Raw genomic sequence first — 23,931 nt, 5'->3', positions numbered from 1 at the left:
TTGACCACTCTTTATAAGCAGGATATCGTGCTAACTCCGGCAAGTCGGTGGTTTCAACTCTTGATGACGACGGCACAGACAGCTATGGGAAGCTCGAGTGTTTTATTCAAAGTGGCGGGGCAGGCAAACCGAGAAGATGTTGTTTGAAGACGGCCGGTGTGGCCAAGCGGTTCTAGGCTCTACAGTCTGGAACCGCGCTACCACTACGGTCGCAGGTTCGAATTCGGCTTCGGGCATGGATGTGTGTGTTGTCCTTAGGTTAATTAGGTTTAAGTAGTTCTAAGTTCTAGGGGACTGATGACTTCAGAAGTTAAGTCCCACAGTGCTCAGAGCCACTTGAACCATTTGTTGTTTGGAGAATGCTACCATGAAAGACTCCGATGACACAGGAAAACAGTTTATAATGTATTTTTGCCTCTAATACAGTAAAACTGCAACGTCATACATGACGTTTTAATTTCGTTCTTTTTTACTACTACCTGTATTTGGAACGCAGTTTGCAGACAGTGTCTGCACACAGCTCTGAATGAACCTGTGAAATTGTACCATTTTACAGACAGGTTCAGGAGATATGAGACCATAATCAATGTGATGATTGAAAAATCAGTTTTTGCTTAAAACAGAGTACAAATCACCCACATCATACTCATCCAGTATTTGAAAGAGAGCACTTAGCGACCACCAGCAAATTTTAAACATTATTTCAGGCCTTTTCCAGACTTTTTCACGCTTACATGCTTAACGACAAATATTTAACAAATTAACTCACTGGTAAAGAGCTGTTTCATACCGGGGAGTTCAATTGTTTGAAGAATAAGAGGTTGACTGATTTATGACTGTTCTAGCAGCTGTTTATGTGTACAAACAGGTAGTGAAATTGACCAATACTATTTTGGAAACATTAAAACATCGAAAAGGTGAGGCGACTTAAAATATATATATTATATTAGAACCACTTCAAGGCAGTAACAGTTACAATGTGGATATACTTGCAATTCAGCACCATGTTTACTGGAACGGCACGTACTCTTCTGGGCTTGACTACGTCACAATGCACAATTCTCGCGAAGCTGAATAGTTGTTTCACACAGACCTCTCAACTGCAGACGGTGCGGAAGTGTACATCCCACACGCGAAAAAAATATACTCAAGCACACATGCACACAAATACACTAAATTTATATTTTTATTTGGTATAGTTGATAACAAACACACACGTGCACACACATACATTGAATTTAAATTTTTTTCTTTTGGGGCAGTTGATGACATTGTGTTAACTGAGTTAAATACGTTTTATTTTAATGACATTTTAGGACATTTCCTAATCTGTCTTGTAAGTCATAAATTTGGAAAATAATTATAAAAATGAACCTATGGCTTTGTATTGTATGTTGTTTCATGTTTCCTTCTATATGGACATCGCGAACCCGTGCGGTTGGAAGAAGTTTCTGAACAACAAGGTGGTTGTCTGCGCAAGCCTGATAAATCAGTTGTTATTGTGTATTCACATTGGTGTATTTTCAATGTGTCAACAGTTCTTCTCGTGTTAAGCACATGCTTATTTTGGTGCACTGTTCAGCAACAGTTGTCAATTTTGCAAATTGAAAATATTACGGAGAGTGGGACTATGAGATGAGGAGGCAGGGGAACTGATTGAGCTGTCTTCTGATTCTGAAGATGCACCTATTGGATTTGAAATTTCCAATGATGGTGATAACGATATAGACGTCGTTGAAACCTCAGAACAAGACGAAGATGATGATGACGACGGAGAATCCCTTTGCGACGAAGGAGAAGAACAGTTTAATGCAAATTCTGTTGAATGTGGCTTACTGTTTTCACGTATTGGGAACGAAACATGGCTACAGGCCCTCAGGCTGGAATTTCTGGTAGACGGAGAGAATTTAATGTATTGATAGAAGACCAGAGACTTACAAGGCATCCGATTAGGACCTGTGATAAAGAAGAGTCTTGTTTCATGTTGTTCTTTCGTGTACTCCTTATTGAGAAAGTGCACCAACAAGGAAGGTTGAATAGTTTGCAAGAACTGGATGAATATAGATTTCTATAACATGAAAAGTTTCTTGGTGTTCTGGTTCTGACTGACGTTTGCGAGTCAAGAATTGGAGACATCAGTCAGCTTTGGAATATTGAGAACGGCCGACCGCTGTTCAATGAAGTTATGTCTCTCAACCGCTTTCATGCTATTCTGAGGGTGATGTACTCTGACGACGCAGCTGCGCGATGTGATCATAGGTCAACAGACCAATCACAGAAGTTTTTGAGTTGTGGGAAAGTACCTTGAAGGATGTTCACATTCCAGGATGGTACATGTCCATGAACAGTTGGTCACATTTCCAGGTCGCAGTCCATTCGACAATACATGCCATCTGATTCTGGTACATTCAGAATAAAGTTCTGGTTAATTTATGGCAGCTGTTGCTGGAGTATGAAGGTAGGGAAAGAGGAAGAAACCAGAGTCTTGAAACTTGGAGAGGATGTTGTGAAAATCCTGAAGGCTGAAGTTGAAAATTATGGACTTAATTTCTTTTACGTATCTCGATTTAGCTCATTATTTGTTGCCGAAAGATCTGATAGGTACTATCCGGAAAAAAGGTTAACTGCCTGCTGATTTTACTACACCTAAAGGACGTCAGGTATACTTTACATTATTTTGTTTTCAAACAGGTTCGATGAAAGCCTCTTATGTTCCTAAGAAAAACAAAGTTGTTGCTGTTATCAACTCTCTTCATGACCAGGCAACGGTATCTCCGTCGGAATGAAAGGAACCTGAAGTTATAATGACATACAGTGCCACAAAACGTGGCTTTGACACCGTGGATCAGAAGATGCGGTGGTACAGTATGAAGAGAAAAACGGGGCGCAGTCCGTTGGTGGTTCTTTTGAATGTGGTCGAACTACGTTTAAGGAATGCATACGTAATTTGAATGAAATTGACTATCAATAAAAAAAATGAGCCGCCGGACTTCCATCATCAGTTTGTGAAAGCAACTAGCAGAGGTAAGAATTCAATGAATTCATTAGTAGCACCGGATCTTGGGAGGGCAGCGAAAGATCTAGCTAAGAAGATGGGCATATTGCGTAGCGAAGAAAGATAGAAAAGGTCATATTACACGCATAAGTGCAGCAAACGTGTATGCTCAAAACATTCTGCTATTTTCTGTGGACTCTGCGCAAATTTGCTATGGGAATTATACTATAAGAACACTTGGTGAAGAATGAGAATAAACTGTATTTCCTTAAAAATTCACCAATAAAAGTATAAAAATTGTGTTTCTAAATGTAAACTTTAAATAAATAAAATTATTTTACATGTATTTATACCTCAAAGGTGGTTGACGTTATAAATAGTCAAAATACCGTAAGTTTATGTCAATTTAAGCCGTACGGATGCAAGAGGTCCGACTGATACGTAACGTTATACAGATATTCTCCTAAGCAGAGGCTTACATGGAGCACTGTATTCTTATAGCAGCATTCCAAAGCTCACAGAAATACAAGCACGATAACACAACGGTTGTTAATTTTGGCTTCGAGATAATTAGCAAAGTAATCTGAGAAACGTCCTGATATCGAGCGGCAAGAATCCTCTGTTGTGGCGTGAGGACCGCCAGTGCTGGGTTATCGTGCCAGGCCCCGCCGTTATTATGCGCCAGTAGAAAGCAGCACCGCTCTTTACTCTGCATAGTGGAATCTGGCCGCCTTGCCTCCCAATTTTAACACTTGTCTTAGACACTTTTGGGAATTATTTCGACGTCAGCAGAGCAAGCGTTATATCACTTTATTCGTCTTCTCAAGAGTTTTCGAATGTCGTTAACAAATATTCTGTTTCATTAAAACTTCTCGCACTGGCTTCAGTATCTCGATTAATACAACAGTTAATAGCATTAAACCCATAACAACGTTATCTGCAACAGGGTGTACTACTGCTTTCCGAAAATATTTTTATGATATTTTAAATTGTTCACCAAATGAAATGAGTGATACGTCTTATAAGACGCTCCCTATACAGGGTGTCCCATTTATCTTGACCACCCTAAATTACTGTTTGTCCAGATGCAAATTACAAAACGTTTCAAGCAAATGTTCTTTATCCGTCATGGGTACAACAATCAGCATGATTTCCTTCATTGTAGCTTTGTCTTTTACGAAGATATGAACAGGTGTACGACTTTTTAAATGGCTCCCTGTATTTTTTATTCTGTAATTCATTTCCTCTCCTAAAGACCTACTCAAAAATGTATCACAGTGTACCAGTCACTGAAACATAAAATTATTAATTACGTAACACAACATTGACGTTGAAGCTCCAGCGCTTGGTGCAGGTACTCGGAGTAATGGAACACATCCACGTGCTGACGTTGACAGAGGACAAACAACCATAAGTAGAATGCACACCCGTCATTCCGCCAACCATCGTCAGTTGAAGAGTTGTGTGAGCAGAATGTACACCAACGAAGCGAAGGTTGAAATGCTACTCATACGTGGGGAATGTAAGTTAGCTGAACAGTAATTGCAATACTGTTTTCATATGTATGGGTGCATTTAGTACAGTAGTTTAGTCTTTTTAAATACTGTTGTGTAGAGTAGGCATACAGTGAAGACTGTCCTTCCTGCAAACTGCATCGACATAACGTTTCTTTTATTGTTGTTGTTGTTGTTGAAGGTAGGCAAAATTCTACGCAGGCAGCGGAACTGTACAAGAGCGATATCCTGACAACAACCCACCTTCCCGATGGATGTTTTCTCGTCTTGTGATGACGCTTCAGGAAACGGGAAGTTTCAACCCACAATGCAATCGTCGTAGCACTCGCACAGACGAAGCTGCCGAAGTTACTGTTCTCGCTTCCGTTGCTATGAATCGACATGTGAGCATACGACAGCTTGAACATGAGATTGGCATTCCTAAAACCAGTGTACATCGTATTCTTACACGTCACTGGTTCCATCCTTACTATGTACACCTATATCAAGACTTGCATGGGAACGACTTCCAGAATAGTGTACAGTTCTGTCAGTGGGCACAGCAAAAAATCATCGCCAACCTGACCATCTTCTTCAGTGTTCTGTTTACCGATAGACGTTTCTTCTCAAACAAAGGACAGCTAAATACAAGGAACATGCATTATTGGCCCAGAAACAACCTACGATGGCTTAGACAGGTGGAACCTCAACGTCAATGGAGAGTTAACGTCTGCTTGGTACTACCATTATTGGCCCTAATTTTTTTATCAACGGTAGTGAAAACGGCACAGCGTATACCAGCTTCAACAAACGAATTCTTCCTCCTCTTCTCGATGAAGTGTCGCTAAGAACCAGATTGCTTATATGGTATCAACACGATGGATGTCCAGCACAAAATGGCTTGAGTGCACGTCGTGTTCTGAAGCGAAGGTATTTTGCCAGATGGACTGGTCGAGGAGGAACAGTTACTTGGCCTGCTAGGTCTCCTGATTTAAGTCCTCTGTACGTTTTTATTTGGGGGTGCATTAAAAAAGTTGTCTATCGCGACATTTCAACAATTCCAGAGGACATGTAGGAAGGTATCGTGCTTGCTTGTAATTAATTCTCTTTAGCAGGCAACACTGGAAGCAGTAAATAATTCTTTCGCTCAACGAGTGCACCAGTGTATTGGTGACCAGGATCAACACTTTGAACACCTTTGAATGTTCTTCTCCTGGGCAATAGTACAGGAGAGTCAAAGTCAATTTTGTGTTATGTTTTTACTTGGTTTTCATTTGTTTTCTGACAACTCCAGCAAGTGGACGAGTTTGTGATCCCAGGCTCAAAGTCAATGTTGTGTTATGTAATTAATAGCATTGTGTTTCAGTGAATGGTACACTGTGATACATTTTTATACGTCTTTAGGAGAGGAAATGAATTACCGAATAAAAAATACAGGATGTCATTTAAAAAAGTCATATCGCTGTCCATATCTTAGAATAATGCTGACTGATGTTCCCATGACGGCCTAAGAACATTCCCTTGAAACATTTAGTAGTTTGTATCTGGACAAACAGTTATTAAGGGTGGTCAAGATAAAAGGGACACACTGCATACGTTGCTTACCTTCGTCTCAAATTAGCCAGTGGGAATTTTAAAGCATACTCAAAAAATTTTGATTTCTTTAATTGCTTGTTTACTTGCAGGAGACTACAAGACGACGGACATGGCCGAGATGATGTTCCAAATGCACCAGCAGTACGGAGACATCGCCAAGCTGGTGGGTCTCCCAGGGAAGCCACCGATGGTCTTCTGCTTCAAAGCCAACGACATAGAGAAGGTACGTACCAGAGACGTAGAGAGGATGCGTAGCATCGACATATAGCAGATACATACGAGAGACAAGGAAAGGGTATATACAAAAGATATAGAGAAGGTACATGTCAGCGAAAAGGGGTGGTGCGCACGCAAATTCAATCAACCTGCCAGAGACGATCTCGTCAACGTGTTTTTCGTTTGTTTTCCCAAAGCCGAGCAAGAGGGCGATACAAAAATTGGGTGTCGAATGGTAGTAAGGATCGAACCCGACCCAAAGACAAAGCCGTCTCGTGAGCTCCTATCTACGCTGTGGGAACAACTGACACTAATTGTGTGTGGTGGACATCTCAAATTAGCGCACGCAATGGCCTGATAGACTAACTTCAGCGCAAATTACCTCGGAAACGAAGTAACGTATCAAATTTTTTTCTTAACAACTATTTCTCAGCACAACCCACTCTGCAACGCCCTTACAAACTTTTTAGATTGTTTCTGATCTTCCTGTATAGAGAATGTTCACATAAGAAAGGTTCAGAAGGTACATAAAACGAACATAGAAGAGGTACCTACCAGATACACACCAGACATAAAGAGAAATGTAGATAAGACACATTCCAGAGAAATATCGAAAGTACATAGCAAAGACGCAAGAAAGGTTCATCCCAGAGAGACAGAAGGTACATAGCAGAGATACGCACGAGAGAGGTGGGAATTGTACATATTACAGACATTGGGAAAATAAATACCAAACACAGTCAAAAGGTAAATAAATAGAGATATAGAGGAACATAGAAGATACATATCAGAGACATACCAGAAGCTTCATCACAGAGAGCTAAAGAAGATTCGTAGCAGGTACATAGAGAATGTTCATGCCAGAGAGATATAGAAAGTACTCGTAAATCCCAAAAATGAACCTAAAAGGTCTGTGCGTGAGAATATCAGGAAGAAACGTTGCTAAATGGAGAGTAGTAGGTAAGATGAAACAAAGAGGAGCAGGTATATAACTGCGTCAAATGAACCCGGCGAAACGACGACTAGAAGGCATGTATCAATATCAGCAAGTAACTAAAGTATACCTCTGGTTGAAAGTGGTGATGCAAGCTGTACTAATCTCCCTTGGAATATTTTAACTACACAGAAGTAAGCGAGTAATTTGATGTGAAAGGTACTTATCCATCAATTCAGCCTTCTGTAAAGTAGCCTTAATAATGACACGTCCGTCTCGCTAGAGGGCAATCTACATCAGTGTATAAATCTGTCCCCTGAAGGACACTGTGAAGTACACGACACAAAATATTTTGTACTGTACCCCTTACCAGAGATTCTTTCCACTCCATTCACGTATGGAGCATAAGAAGAATGATGGCTTAGACGGCTCTGGGCGTCTTGTAATTAGTGTAACCTTGTCTTCGCGGTTCCTATGGGAATGATGGGTATGGGTTTGCAGTTTAGGTTTCTTACTTAATACTGGTTCATGAAATTAGAAATTAGAATATTGTCTGCCAGGTCCTAAACATGGACAATAAAGGTGCCACAATATATTCCTTGAGTATGACTGCAGTTATTTCTGTTTCTGTAGGTCCCTCTCCAAGCTGCGTTCTCCCTTACAATAATCCTTCATGCAGTCACTAAATTCGTTTGATTCACCATATAATAGCACTTTTATTAACAAGTATTGGTATGGACTTATTCAAGCGCGTGTCGGATATGAAGAAATTTGCATCTTCCCGAATATCATGAGCTATGGCTTTTCAGGTGTTCGATTGTTTCGGAATTCATGCTTGTTGGTATGAAGGAGGTCATTCACTTCGAAACACCTCAATACGTTTGACCATAGAATATTTTCAGATTCTACGAGAAAAAAGTATGAAAGATATATGGTTCATTTCTGCCCTTCTTGTAGATGGGTGTGACCAACGTTTTCCTGCAAACTGCTGGATGCAATTTTTGTTCTTGAGATCTACGGAAAATTACGGTTAAAAAAGGGGCCAACTGTGTTGCCATTTATCAGTTTATGAATTGCATCCAACAGGAAGGAAGCCTCGAGATTCTTTAACCTTTAGCATTTCCAACGGCTTCTCAACAGCTCTGATACCAATAAGTACATCTCCCATCTTTGTATGTGCGCGAGAATTAATCTGAGGCAGTACTACTGGATTTTATTTTCTAAAATTCACGAATTAAGCATTTTAGGGATTCAGCATTACTTTTTTTTTTTCTTTTGGAACACTGAATTTCAGTTTCTGTGTCATCATGCGTATCTGCACACTAACTTTGATGCCACTGATAGCCTTTTCATTAGACCAGAATTTCTTCATGTTTTGTAACAGCCCTTTCAATACTATCCTGATATGGTAGTCGTTGGAGATTTCAAGCTTGGCCATTTTAACAGCCAAATACCATTAATATAGTGTCTTCCTACATACTCTCGTATTTTACAAGCTATGTTTTACTCTAGTTATGTAATAATGACAATTTATTTAGAAATTTCTTTGTGGAGCTGTATGAAATGAGCAGTCTCTCTTATCCTATTAGACACAAGTCTATCCAGTGTTCAGTCAACAGTTCTTGTACAGAATATTATTTAGAATGCATTAACTCATACCAAATATAATCACCAAATAAAATTAGAACACGCTACAATAAATAACATAAAGCAAAAGCCTATCTAAAAAATGCGCTAGCATTGAAAGCAGACAAAGGGAATAGTCTAGTCCCAATGTATAAAAATGACTACACAAATAAGATACATGGTTTCTTCAAAACGAAAATCATCACCAAAATTAAGCGTAGCCTCACCAACAAATCTGCAGCATTGACCAAAACAGTAGTAAAAAGCTGTAACACATTTTTGAGTGATGGCGTAAAAAGAAGATATATATTAATGAACCCAAAGACATCTAAATTTTATCGACAATGAAAGAGCCACAAAACCCAAATCCCAATTAACCCAACAGTGAAGTACATAAACCGCCCAACCAACTTAACTAGCAAAAAAGTGGATCATCTAAGTACACAGTATTCCACATACCACCAGCAGTTTAGAATGAAAAATTTGACAATTAGCAAAAACCATTAAAAACATCCACATCACAGAACAAGGAAAATTCATATCCTTCGATATCACAGATCTTTACACCAACATTCCCATACAAGAAGAAAATGATATAATAGAAAACAACCTATAACCATAAAGAAAACTACACATTACAGAAGTACAAGAAATCACTGAACTACTAACGCTAATATTATACCAAAATTACTTCAAGTTTAACAACGCAATTTATAACCAACACGATTCTTGTGTCCTTCAGACAGAGTTTTGCAATTGTCGTCTTCACAGCGATGAAACAATTCATTTGTGGCTGCTATTAGGGGTTGTGGAGCCTTTGCCCACTTATGTATCTTAGTGTTATATCAGAGGAAGAGGAACCAGATGAGTTTGTAATATAAATCAAACTGAGTTTGGCTACATATTTCAAAAGTATAAATACAGTACAAAATATACACAATAAAATGATACAGAAATTCAATGTAATACTAACTTAGAGAGTCCCCTCCAATTGGAAGAACAGAACAACTCTTGTGTGATCCTACTATTGAGCCAACAACACGAAATCCCCATAGGAAAACCATAGTGAATCTTATCCACTCCATAGCAAGTAATGATCTGACTCCATTATCTATTGTTCATAATCGAGAGCGATGTCTCACTGGAAATCGAGAATTGACAACGTTGAAAGTGAGACCCATCAGAACGAGTAGTACCTGTGAAAGACAGAAAGTACGCCTTCAAGACTCAGCCCACAGATAGGACTTGCCATGTCACCAGAGTGATTGACTTATGAGACCAAGGGATACTTCAGAGACGCTCTTTTCGGTTTTATTCATACTTACTGAAGGTCTGTACCTTACGTCAATATCCCAAAACAGTAAGACACCATTTTCAAAAAACTCGAAAAAATTGCCACTGTAATTTTCCAAGTGCTGTTGAGTATAAGACAAAAGCAAGAAGTACACAGCAAGTCACCTGCTTGTCTTCTATTCCACAAAATCTCATAGAAATGTGTTACCTAGGCACTTTGCCTTCTTAATAGCCAGAGACAGATTTGATCATAGATGTTTGAGTAAATATCTTCACAGGCTTCACATGGTAGAAACGCCTTTCTGTAGTTATGGAGCAGAGGAAGACCCAGGAGATTTTTTTATCTCTATTCGATGTTTTTACAATAAATTTTAATGTTATGTGCATATTCACATGTTTATGTGATAAGTAATTAGAAATTTAAAGATTTTATTTTTATTAAAAAGCTATGATTTCATATTTGTCAGTTAATATTTCATTCCTTAATAAAGGAGGAATTTAAATAACAGTAAAAACAAAACATCACTAGTGAGATTCAAACCACTGACTTCATAGTTACTAGTCTTTAATGCTACCCAGTCAGCCACATGTCACTTACTGAATAGCTTGCAATGTTTTTTCCTTAAAGTGCTTGGAAGTCTAGTAGGTGATTATTTCGAACCTTTGAGACCTGCGTCTGAATCAGTTACAAGCACTGACCCTCGAACCCTATAAAAGTGAAAAAATCGAAGAGGGTAGAGCAAAAAATGTGGCCCCCTTGTACTTTACATGTGTGGCCATTTAGTAAAATATAGAACAATGATATTTTGTACAGTGAGCTTATGATGCATAGCCACTGGAACAAATATGTGAAATGGAGGAGTTGTTACATATACTAAGACAGAGCACAAGTTCAAAACCCCAGAGGCAAATAGACTTTGTACCGATCAGTAGATAAAAGTGTGTTTCACTTACAGTTATAACTGTATACAGATCCCCAGTGGGAAATTTGGAACTGCTTGTGAGGAATTTAGATTCCATATCATGCTTTCTATCAGACAGGGGCAAGCAGTCAATAGTCTGTGGCTATTTTCTAAAGGATTTTGATAGGGAATATGATCTGGATCCTACAATTTGATGTTGGCACTTAACTGTGCAACACACGCGGATAAAGGCAGTAAGATGCTAATTAATAATGTTTCCTTTGATGATGCTCAAAGCAATAAAATAACTGTATGCCCAGTAACAAATGTTCTTTCTCATCATGATGCACAGTTACTTGGGATAAACAACGTAGTGCCTTACAGTACTGATACTCCTCAATGGAACTCGATTAATCAATGACACCAGAACAAATGTCTGTAAGAATAGCTTAGAAGAAATGATCTGGGATGAAATTATAATAAACCAAATGGTGACAAATTTAAATCTGTTCCATGATAAAACCACATCATTACTGAAAATAGCTTTCTGTGTAAGCAAAACAGAAAGGACATTAAATACCCAAGTTAAAAAACCGTGGATCATTCAAGGGATTAAAGTATCCTGAAGCGAAAAAGGAAACATATCTGTTGACAAGAACAATGAGAGATCCAGTAATAGTTGCACACTTCAAAAACTACTCAAAATTACTAAGAAAAGTCATTAGTAGTTAAGTAAAATGCACATTTTGCCAGAAAACAGTAATTCAGATAAGACTTAGACTATATTGTATGTAGTGAAACAAGAGACAGGATGGCCAACCACAAAACAAGATAATCTCACAGTTGATTGGATGGAATGGTTATAAATAGTGAATCACTGGTAGTAAAAATATTTAACGATGAATTTGAAATGTTCTAGAAAATACAGGGATTAACAATTTAAGAGAAAAATCAGGAGTAAGAAATGAATGTCTTACCAATTTCTCATTCAACATTAACAAAATTATGTACTCTCTCAAAAGTAAAAGCTTACCTGGAGTTTAAGGCGTTTGCAATAGAGCACTAAATATTTGTTCCCATATAATAAGCAGTGTCTTACCTGAATTATGTAATATATCACTAACTCAAAGCAGTTTTACAGAGATATTGAAATATCCTAATGGTAAACCACTTTATAAGAAAGGTGAGAAGAGAGATGTCAATAACTAATGACCTGTTTCACTGCTGTCATCGGTTTCTAAAATTTCTGAGAACATAATCAACTCCAGAATAGTATCTAACCTAAGTAACAATAAAATCTTCAATAAATCACAATTTAAAGGTTACCCTGCTAAGAAAGACATTTACATATTCATTCACCAAATTTTGCAAGTATTAAATAACAAAATGGCATTTTTGGTTTGTTCTGTGACCTATCTAAGGCGTTTGACTGTGTGAATTACAGTACTTCTGACTGGAGGAAGATCATATATGGGATTCCCCAAGGATCAGTCTTAGTTCTGCTATCGTTCCTCACATATATAAACGATTTTGCACCTAATATACAATGAACAGAATGGTTCTTTTTCCAGATGACACCAGTATTGTAATCAATCCAAGAATACGTACAGCAAATGAAGAATTGGTTAACAATGTTCTTAAAACTATCAAAGACTGTTTTTTTGGAAATGGTCTCACCCTCAATGATAAGTATAATGCGTGGTGAGGAAATAATAAAAGAAAGGTGAGAAGAGAGATGTGAATAACTAATGACCTGTTTCACTGCTGTCATCGGTTTCTAAAATTTCTGAGAACATAATCAACTCGAGAATAGTATCTCACCTAAGTAACAATAAAATCCTCAATAAATCACAATTTAAAGGTTACCCTGCTGAGAAAGACATTTACATATTCATTCACCAAATTTTGCAAGTATTAAATAACAAAATGGCATTTTTGGTTTGTTCTCTGACCTATCTAAGGCATTTGACTGTGTGAATTACATTACTTCTGACTGGAGGAAGATCATATAGGGGATTCCCAAGGATCAGTTTTAGTTCTGCTATCGTTCGTCACATATGTAAACGATTTTGCACCTAATATACAATGAACAGAATGGTTCTTTTTCCAGATGACACCAGTATTGTAATCAATCCAAGAATACGTACAGCAAATGAAGAATTGGTTAACAACGTTCTTAAAACTATCAAAGACTGTTTTTTGGAAATGGTCTCACCCTCAATGATAAGTATAATGCGTGGTGAGGAAATAATAAATGCATCAATCAAGCCGGCAATCACAAGTAGCAAAAAGTGTTTACCATTATTGTTAGAGATAGTCGAAGTCCAAAAAATTTTTGGTTCCTTGATGTTCAAGTTCGATTGTGAAAGTTAGATTTGAATGTACATCTTTCAAAGCATTGATTAAATTCCTTAACTATTCTTTAGATCCATTACATAATAAAAGCATGTTATTTATGTGCTGTTTATAGGGGATAATTTCCCTGAAAATTTGTGGGTTATGTGTAAAAAATGCCCTATGTATGTGATTTATAAAAATATCTGCGATAGTGCTGGCAAGGAAATTTCCTATTGCTAGGCTATCATTCTGTGTATAAGTGTTGTACTCGAAAGAAAATTGCTAAAACTTAATGTAGCTTCAATGAGTTCAATGAATTCCGTAATTTCTTTACAGTTCATAATGTTCTATTTTAGCAAATTGATTTTAACAATATCATTACTTTCAAGTATGGAGTATTTGTTATAGGTTCTTGATGTCTAGTGAAGAAATTCTACCTCCTGGTCCAATAGTTACATCATAAAGTAATCATAACTATTTTTGATGTAGAAGTTATTTCCAAAGATGAATTTTTCGAAAAAAATTAGTTTAGCTATTTGTTGAGGGCGTGTGAAGGGCAATTAACATTATCAGCTGTGGGGAGTTATGGATGGTCAGTCTTGTGTAATTTAATTTGGGACATAATTTTAGGCAGTTGTGAGTTAATGATTTTTAACTGTAGTTAATCTTTCGGTGAAAATAAAAAAATATTGTCATCAATTAATTTTCTCATTATGGAATGAAACTTAATAATTGGATCTTTAACTACATCTCATTTCCATTGGAAAAACTAGTTGTGTTAGAAATGGAGTCTTTTTGTCTAATAATAAACAGAGCATTACCTTCATCTGTTTTTGTAATTATGGAATGATGTGATTCAAGTTTCTCATTAATCTCTTTGAATAACTTTATTTCTTGAAGATTTTTTATTTTGGTTTTCAGTTCCTACTTTTCTGTTATGTCTTTGGTTTTAAAAGCAATTTTGTATGTGTCATGTTTATCTAATTTTGTACATTTAGTGGCGACTCTAACACCAGTAATAAACTATTATACATTTGAATAATTTAAGGTGAGAGTAAATTATATTTTAGCCCCTATTGTGTAATATCAGATCAGAAGACAGAAACTGGATATCCATTACCACTCAGAGGTAAAATTGATGTGTTTGTGGGATGGATCAAATGGAACTTCTAGTTGATGACTGAGAGACTGTTAATTTTGTTTGTGTGTTTCTCATTAATAGATTCTCACATATAATTTATTTTCCCATCATCTGCTGTAAGCAGTATATAAAAGAAAAGGAGGCCATTCGATTACTGAGTCAGAAATGTAAACAGTACATCATAAGTTTCAAAGCACCTTTTTTTTGGCATCCCTAATTTTGTATTACATCCATAAGATGCTGCTGTTTCGTTATACAAAGGAGCTAACGCAAGAATTAGTATCAATATTCACTACTGCATATTTATTTATGGTCATCAACTCTAGACAATACTTGTTGAAGCCAATTCAGGAATTTAATTTCATTATTTTTGTCCTAACTTCCCTTTAAGATCTCTCAAAACCTGATTAGGTAAGGCATTTATAATTTTAACAGCTTGGTAAGGAAATGACAGCAACCTGTTCTTGATGATATGTTTAGAGATAATTGGCAAATTTTCAGGAAAATTATGTACTACAAATGCTACATTGATGTCACACTTTTATTATATAATGGGTCTAAAGCGAAGTTAAATAATTTAACCACTGCTCTGATTTGCGTACACCTAACTCTTTCACAATCGAACATGAAAATGAGTAACCATAAGTATTATCCGGCTTTGGCTATCTCTAAAAATAATGGTAAACATTTTCATGCTACTTTCAGAAAACCAACACTGACTGACACCATCATTAATGTCAGTTTTTGCCACCCAATAAGACTTTTTTCTTACAATGCTCAACAGAATGTTAATATTTCCACTTACACTTGATAAACTATGATTCAAAAATTGTAGATGTTCTACAGTATCCAGTCAAATTAATAGACTTTTTAGAAATACTGACATCTTCATTGCCGTTCCAGCAGTAAATACTCTTCTAAATAAACAAAAGCATTCGACTGGAAATGCTGTTCACCGTTATTCTCGCTCATAGTGTATGAATTGACAAATAGCTATTTCGAAAGTGTATATACTGTCCACACCGGATATAACTTTAAAACGCGTTTTAAGGAACACATGTCAGGCGTTCATCGTAGTACTAACTTCGTTTCTTACATACGTCTTCGGCGGCTAACGGCTATTGCAGCCACAACATCATCACGGCAACAGTGCCCAATGTGTAAATATTTAACCATTAACGGCCACCTGAACGACGTCTCCACGGTAACAGCGTCCTCTACCTACATTTTTGATCGTGCTCGGCCTTTTACAGCGTTTTCGTGCCAATGGCGTATTACAGCAGAAACTCTGACGATCATTTGTCGTCGTGTCAATATTTCCATGGAAATGGCGTCGATAGAAGTACCAAGAATCGTAATCATCTGGCGTTCATTTTAAAGTCTTTTATAAATTTATAGTAAGATTGTTAAAGATTGTATTATTTGTCTGAATAGTTTGTATTTACGTAACGCTATACACACAATTGTCCTATTACTTTTACATTTTATTCGAAGATATAATGCTTTTCACGTAAGTTAAGTTTCTACTGGCTGCAGATGACATAACGCAGCAAATGCGCAGGCCTTCGTACATTATTTAACCCGTGGCAGAATAGCAAATAGCAGCAGTTAATGTTCTGATCACACACAGCTGTTTACCACACTGTCAGCTCCAGTCACCTGATAAACACCGCGCTGTAGTAATTCCGACCTTTCGTTTAAATTGTGTAAAGCTCCAGCCAAATATCATACTACGGCATTTCTGATCTCTTGTTATGACAGCTGACTTCCCAAATTAACAAACATTTTCATATCCTTGCAGCACTCATAATATTACGATGACCGATGAAACGTGCCATAACTGGTCATTATAATAAATGCGGTAATATGCGATCTGTTTTTACTAACTGACTACAAGAATAAATGATTTTCATTACACCGCATTAACGTCGTCTTTAGCACAAAAAGGGATGCACAATACTGCAACCAAAAATTTTTGACTCTTACTGACTGATATAATATGTCTGGCAAACACAACAAAGTAAAACTAGAAAATAAATTGAAAATTTTTTTCGTGACAATTCCCTCTATTCCGTAAAAGAATTTCTGTTGCTGTTTGTGTATAAAATGGAGGGTAGGAATTACTACCTCACGCCGCTTCGCCTTACAAAAAACACACATATGTGATCATCTTGTAGCCATATGTCCAAGATAATTTGCGATGTTTAAAAAATAGTTTATGATGTGAATATAAATTAACTCGTTGCACATCATTAGGATTTATCGTGGAGGTGATCCGTGGAATATTAAACCGACTGACTATCTAAAAATGAAGACAGACTATACGAAAGCTTTTTTATTTCAATACGGTAAGCGACTGATGCACTCATCAGTCTAGTTTATTGGGAGACGGTGAACAGCCTACAGGTTTCCTGTTTCAGGTGTACCGCAATGAGGGCCCGAGGCCGGTGCGCGACACGGTGCAGTCCATCAAATACTACCGGGGAGTCACCAGGAAGGACTGGTTTGGTGATGTCCTGGGAGTCGCCACCACGTGAGTCCAACCACTGAACGTCACATCAGGGCGCGGGAAACCAGCAAGAAGCAGCCTGCTCTTATAGCGTGTTCATCTTAAGTGAAGACATTGAACTCTCTCAAAAACTAGACATCGGATCAAAAAATGTTATAATTTCAATTTGTCTCGGAGGAGGACATCCAGCGATATCACACTCGTCCCCCATCCCGTGTGTGGCTGGTGGGGGAGCAAATTTGAAATCTTCAATGGGAACACCCGTTTTTTATTGCAGATGAAGATTCTGCGGCAGATTATACGTTTTGTCTGAAACATTTTTCTCCATTCACCTCAGATGGCGCTGTAAACGGAGAAATGGAAATGGGTACGACATGCTACTCAATGAACAATGAATATCCAATGGCTTGTGGGCCTCCATCTCCATGCTGCGAGGGTAGGACAGGCCAGTATTTCATAACTTTAAATAGTAAATCCTATTTGCAAAGTTTTATTCCTTCGATATATCGAGCAGGGGATTACTCGGAGCGCCGCTGTGGCCTTGGCTGGAGGCGAACGCTACTCTGCTTTTGCAATTAGAGTAGGTGTGCAAATGTAGAACCCCCAACTTCAGCACATTTAGTGGTCCAGTTTTCAAATGACCAAACATGGAACAGATGCATATCTGCGGCAATGGTGTCGATCATGTCGGCACGGCTTGGTGATATACCATACCTTTGAAATATACCCAGAGAAAGTAATCGAGTGACGCCAAATCCGGTGACCTAGAGGACATATTGATAGATCCATCTGTGCCGATCCACCGACAAGTGTAAACACGAAAGAACTTGCCCCCCTTCTAACAGCCGTGTTCCGCAAGTCTCTAGAGGAACGGAAGGTTCCAAATGATTGGAAAAGAGCACAGGTAGTCCCAATCTTCAAGAAGGGTCGTCGAGCAGATGCGCTAAACTATAGACCTATATCTCTGACGTCGATCTGTTGTAGAATTTTAGAACATGTTTTTTGCTCGCGTATCATGTCGTTTTTGGAAACCCAAAATCTACTCTGTAGGAATCAACATGGATTCCGGAAAGAGCAATCGTGTGAGACCCAACTAGCTTTATTTGTTCATGAGACCCAGAAAATATTAGATACAGGCTCCCAGGTAGATGTTTTTTCCTCGACTTCCGGAAGGCGTTGGATACAGTTCCGCACTGTAGCCTGATAAACAAAGTAAGAACCTACGGAATATCAGACCAGCTGTGTGGCTGGATTGAAGAGTTTTTAGCATACAGAACACAGCATGTTGTTATCAATGGAGAGACGTCTACAGATATTAAAATAACCTCTGGCGTGCCACAGGGGAGTGTTATGGGACCATTTATTTTCACAATATATATAAATGACCTGGTGGATAGTGTCGGAAGTTCCATGCGGCTTTTCTTGGATCATGCTGTAGTATACGGAGAAGTTGCAGCATTAGAAAATTGTAGCGAAATGCAGGAAGATCTGCAGCGGATAGGCACTTCCTGTAGGGAGTGGCAACTGACCCTTAATACAGACAAATGTAATGTATTGCGAATACATAGAAAGAAGGATCCTTTATTGCATGATTATATGATAGCGGAACAAAGACTGGTAGCAGTTACTTCTGTTAAATATCTGGGAGTATGCGTGCGGAACGATTTGAAGTGGAATGATCATATAAAATAAATTGTTGGTAAGGCGGGTACCAGGTTGAGATTCATTGGGAGAGTCCTTAGAAAATGTAGTCCATCAACAAAGGAGGTGGCTTGCAGAACACTCGTTCAACCCATACTTGAGTATTGCTCATCCGTGTGGGATCCGTACCAGATCGGGTTGACGGAGGAGATAAGATCCAAAGAAGAGCGGCGCGTTTCGTCACAGGGTTATTTGGTAACCGTGATAGCGTTACGGAGATGTTTAGCAAACTCAAGTGGCAGACTCTGCAAGAGAGGCGCTCTGCATCGCGTTGTAGCTTGCTCGCCAGGTTTCGAGAGGGTGCGTTTCTGGATGAGGTATCGAATGTATTGCTTCCCCCTACTTATAGCTCCCTAGGAGATCACGAATGTAAAATTAGAGAGATTCGAGCGCGCAGGAGGATTTCCGGCAGTCGTTCTTCCCGCGAACCATACGCGACTGGAACAGAAGAGGGAGGTAATGACAGTGGCACGTAAAGTGCCCTCCATCACACACCGTTGGGTGGCTTGCGGAGTATAAATGTAGATGCAGATGTAGATGTAGGTGTAATTCCTCCCATACTTCAATTGTGTAAATGCTGGGCAGCTATCATGCTGAAACCACATACGTTGTCGAACGTCCAGGGAAACAACCTGCAGTAGTAACGATAGTTCCTGTCCCAAAAACGTTCGATATTGTCGTCCATTCCTTCCTCACAGACCGTGATTCGCTTCCTGCAGTCAAACGTTATTGATGTCATAGTTACTTGTTTCATAGATCAGATTCACGATAAACCGTATTATGTGGAACGTGTCAGTAGAACAAACATAGGATACTTATATACAACTAAAAAAATAAAACGTTATACAGTATTTATATGGTTACATGCTGGGCAGTTACAGGTTTTTGGATTTTTTATTTCTTTTATTACCTAATTGTTCGTCCTTAAGAATTCCTCTGAGGTATAAAAGGAGTTGTCAAGAAGCTTGTCTACATACTGGCCATTATAGGTTTTCAGGATTTTTTTGTTTCTTTTATTAACTAATTGATTCCAGTCAATAACTCCTCTATGGTATAGGAGACATTGTCAAGAAGAAACATGCTTAGTCTAAATTTGAAAGCACTTTTGCTACATGTCAGATATTTTATTTCATGAATCGATTGTCAAAAAGTTTTATAGCTGCATATTTCACTTCTTTCCGTGACAAAGTTAGATTCATTGAAGGGTAATGCAGATAATTTTTCCTTCTACTTTTGAAGTCGTCAGCATCTTCGTTACAAACTTAGATAAATTATTGATAATTAATTTCATAAATGTGTAAATTAACTGTGAAGCTACGTGAAGAGATACCTGCAAGATGTACATGCCTGAATTCAAACATAATGCTGATTACTTTCTTCTGTGCAGTTGATACTTTTTGCTTAAGTGAGGAGCTATCCTAGAATATTACCCCATAAGACATCAGTGAATGAAAAAAATGCAAAATACGATAACGGAATGACTTCTATAAGTTGGCAGTTATTCTTATGGAAGATGTAACTCAAACTAGCTCTTTAGCAAGTATACAATATGTTTTTTCCTGTTTTAGTTTTCGTCAATGTGCACAATTAAGACCGTAAATTTTCTACTGTGTTTATTACTTCTTGTTGGAACAATAGGTTAATAGGCGGTGGAAAATTTATGATAGTGCAAAACTGGATAAAGTGCGATTTTTCTTTTTTGTCAAAGTTTAAAGCTAGTCCATTTGTGTAATATAATGCAAGAACAGTAGCGGACCAATTATCGAACCATGTGGGATGTCCATTGTTGGTTGGTTGGCTGATTCGGGGGGAGGTGACTGAACAGCGAGCTCATCGCCCCATCGGATTAGGGAAGTACGGCGAACGAAGTCGACCGTGCCCCTTCACAGGAACCGTCCCGGCATTTACAAGAACCGCTTTAGGAAAATCACGGAAAACCTAAATGAGGGTGACCGGACTCAAGTTCGAGCAGTCGTCCTCCCGAATGCGAGTCCACTACGCTAACAACGGCGGCAACTCGCTTGGACATCCTTTGTAAATTCTTCCGATGCAAATGATGTGATGTCCCTCTTTGTGTTTCTCGGACAGCCTTATTTCTTAAACAAGAAGTAAGTCAGGCATTTTATGAACTACATATACTGTAAAAACTTTACTTTTCTAACATAATATTATGACTGACACTCTCCAATGTTTTCAATAAGGCACAGAAGATCCCCACTTGTTGATATTTCATGATTTAAAGGTTTTTATTATGTGCTCAATAAATTTATGAAGAGCTGACTTAGTAATACGGCCGTTTTGATATTCAAACTGTGACTGGCTAAAAACCCTGTTATTAGACAGGTGGATGACAGTCCTGTAGTACATTACCTACCCAAACATTTTAGGAGTAAAGCGTGGGTATTTGTTATTGACATCTACGGTATCACACTTTTCATAGAGAGGTCTAATAATGGCATGTTTCAGTTTATCTGGGAAATCATCCTGAGCTGATCATGAATTTCATATGTACAAGAACATTACTTATTATAGGCCCACAACATTTTAGTGTGTTGTGCGAGATATTGTCCACCCAATACGAATATTACTTTTTAGAGTCATGATGATCGCCATTATTTCAGATGGGGTTCACATGGTTACGAGCTGTGTGGTGTGGTCTTGTTGTTGCAGTCAGGGGGAGCAGTGGTACGAATTTAGGAAGAGAGTGAACCAGCCCATGATGCAGCCGCGTTCCACCAAACTCTACATCCCGTCCATCAACCAGGTCGCCCAGGACTTCACCGACAGGTGAGTGCAGTTGGTGACATGAGTACTAAAAGTGGAGTAACAGCGCAGTACTAGTCAAGGTCTTCATTATCTTTTATCTTCACTTTTTCAGAATGCTCACTATCAGGGACGAGAATATGAAGATGCCTGCAGACTTCGTGAATGAACTGAACAAGTGGGCATTAGAATGTGAGTGACAAATGTCTGCTCTTGTGTCTGTAAGAAAGCGAAGGTAAACTACATGTCGTGTTCTTATAGGTAATATTTCGGTTATTGTTTCTTTATTGGAAGAAGCACTTCCAGTGGTTGAAGAGACAGTGAGGAAGAATTGTAGCCCGTCCACGTTGTTATTCGACCTGTTCATTGAACAGTCAGTAAAGAAAATTTGGGGAGTGAAATAAAATTCAGAGAGAAGAAACAAAAATTTTGAAATTTGCTATTGATATTGAAATTAGGTCAGAGAAAGCAAAGGTAGTTGAATGGCATGAATAGTTTCTTGAAAAGAGATAAGATCAATACTAATAAAAGTAAAGCAAGGCGACGGAATGTGGTCTAATTAAATCATGTGATTCTGACGGAATCAGAATACGAAATTAGATGCCAAAATGGTAGATGAGCTTTGTTATTTGCGTCGTTAGAGAGCTAAGTAGAAAAGATACAAAATGAATACTAGCCTTTTAAAGACGCGAAACGTGGGCGATAAGCAATTCGTACAAGTTTTGATGCTTGGTGCCACAAAATAATGCTAAAGATTAAATGGGTATATCAAATAACAAATGAGAAGGTCTTCGTATTGGGAGGTAAAAGAAATTTATGGTATAATTTGGTTAAAAAAGGAATCGGTTGATAGGAAACATCCTTAGAAATTAAGGGAGCGTCACTTTGGGAAAATGATTGGGTGGAAGGCGGGGGAGGGGAGGGGAGGCGATAGGATACTGTCGTAGGGACACTCACAATGATCCCTGAGGAGACAACTGAAGGTGAGCGGCTTAAAACTCTCCAGTTAAATGAACTTGCATGTCCGACATGCGTCAGATAGAATACATGACGGCTATATTTATCCAGAAATACTCAGTTATAATGTTTTTAAGGATTCTATCATCCGGGAAAATACATCCATTTGTTCTCTCTCTACTCCCATATGGGCGGGTTTGTATATCAGAGGTTGCTGGCCCGACTCATGCAAATGATCTTTCTTTCAACGTTTTCGTGATTTTTCCATTGTTCAACGTGTACTGACTGACGTTCTGCTCGGGTCTGGGTCACGCTAGAGAAAAGTATCGTAATTTTTCTCGCTCTGCAGGTACCCCAACTAGCCTGAATAATACAAGGTGGGACAGATAAAAGTGGTGCGGGGAATAGAGTTCCAGGGCAGAAAGAAATGCAGCAGACGAAAGGAAATACAGTACTAATCTGACCATAGCAGATGCTGGAAGTGACCACCATTCATCTCTTGGCACTTTTAGGCCCTGATCAGGAAGTTGCTGAAGGATGGTCGAAGCTGGACAGCTGAAATTGCTGCAGTCTCATTCGAAACGTTCTGCTGCAGTTCTTGAAGACTATGAGGGTTGTTCCAATACAGCTTAGACCAGAGGGCTCCCCACAAAAAGGAATCGCACGCTGACAGTTCAGGTGACCTGGATGGCCAGCTACGGCCACGACCAAACTGACCTCTGCTATAAACTCTGTCAGGCGTGGAGATTGTGTAACTGCACGTCAAGATTCGGCCAGTTGTATGGGCAGTTCCTCCATCCTGTTGAAAGTAGCTGTAGGTCTTTTCCCCCTCCGTTAACGCTGCCACAAATTCACGTCCAATCATGCCCACTCGTCTGGGCCACTTTTATTTGTCCCACTCTGTATATACGCGTTTTAAACCAGGGGACGTCAATTTTCCATATCTTCGTTGATTTCCAAGTGTAGTACAATCATCACCCGCCCCCATCCTGCTGCACCCCACTCAGTGCACTACTTAGACCATGACTCTGAGTCTCCCATCAGTCTCCCTCACATCAGGTTTACACATCTTTCACCAAAAATTTCATTTTAATGTATGAAATTTCACCCGCACACACGATCTCATTGGTTCGAGCCGCATAGACGCACGTCTTTCACGCATTGCGTTATAAATCACTTACAATTCATTTTCATCTACATCTCCAACTTGATATCTTCAGTTTTTTCTATTTTTACCATGTATGTTCCGTTTTTCTAACCTATACTGTCAATCTTCCATTGTACAATCTCTGCGCACATCTTATGTTGCATTATTAGGCACACACTTCACCCTACATTAAAATCATTCTGAAAACGTTGACAAGTGTTATTATTATAAGTAATTTTAAAAAAATGGTTCAAATGGCTCTGAGCACTATGCGACTTAACTTCTGAGGTCATCAGTCGCCTAGAACTTAGAACTAATTAA

At 38.5% G+C, this 23,931-nt stretch overlaps 1 protein-coding gene across 6 annotated transcripts in view; it reads left to right on the top strand.

The window, feature by feature from the left end:
• LOC126267421 (probable cytochrome P450 301a1, mitochondrial) overlaps positions 1-23,931 on the top strand; it is a 114,134-nt gene that overhangs the window by 36,099 nt on the left and 54,104 nt on the right. For all 6 annotated transcript variants that reach the window (XM_049972669.1, XM_049972674.1, XM_049972673.1 and 3 more), the window contains 4 exons: positions 6,174-6,307; positions 16,954-17,066; positions 21,414-21,530; positions 21,622-21,698. In XM_049972669.1, the coding sequence (XP_049828626.1) occupies positions 6,174-6,307; positions 16,954-17,066; positions 21,414-21,530; positions 21,622-21,698 (441 nt within the window). The remainder of the gene's footprint in view (positions 1-6,173; positions 6,308-16,953; positions 17,067-21,413; positions 21,531-21,621; positions 21,699-23,931) is intronic.

Source organism: Schistocerca gregaria, chromosome 4 (assembly GCF_023897955.1).
Source record: "Schistocerca gregaria isolate iqSchGreg1 chromosome 4, iqSchGreg1.2, whole genome shotgun sequence".
Classification (NCBI taxonomy): Eukaryota; Metazoa; Arthropoda; class Insecta; order Orthoptera; family Acrididae; genus Schistocerca; species Schistocerca gregaria.
Note: the sequence above shows the minus strand (reverse complement) of the source record. Positions and strands in the feature narration are given on the sequence as shown.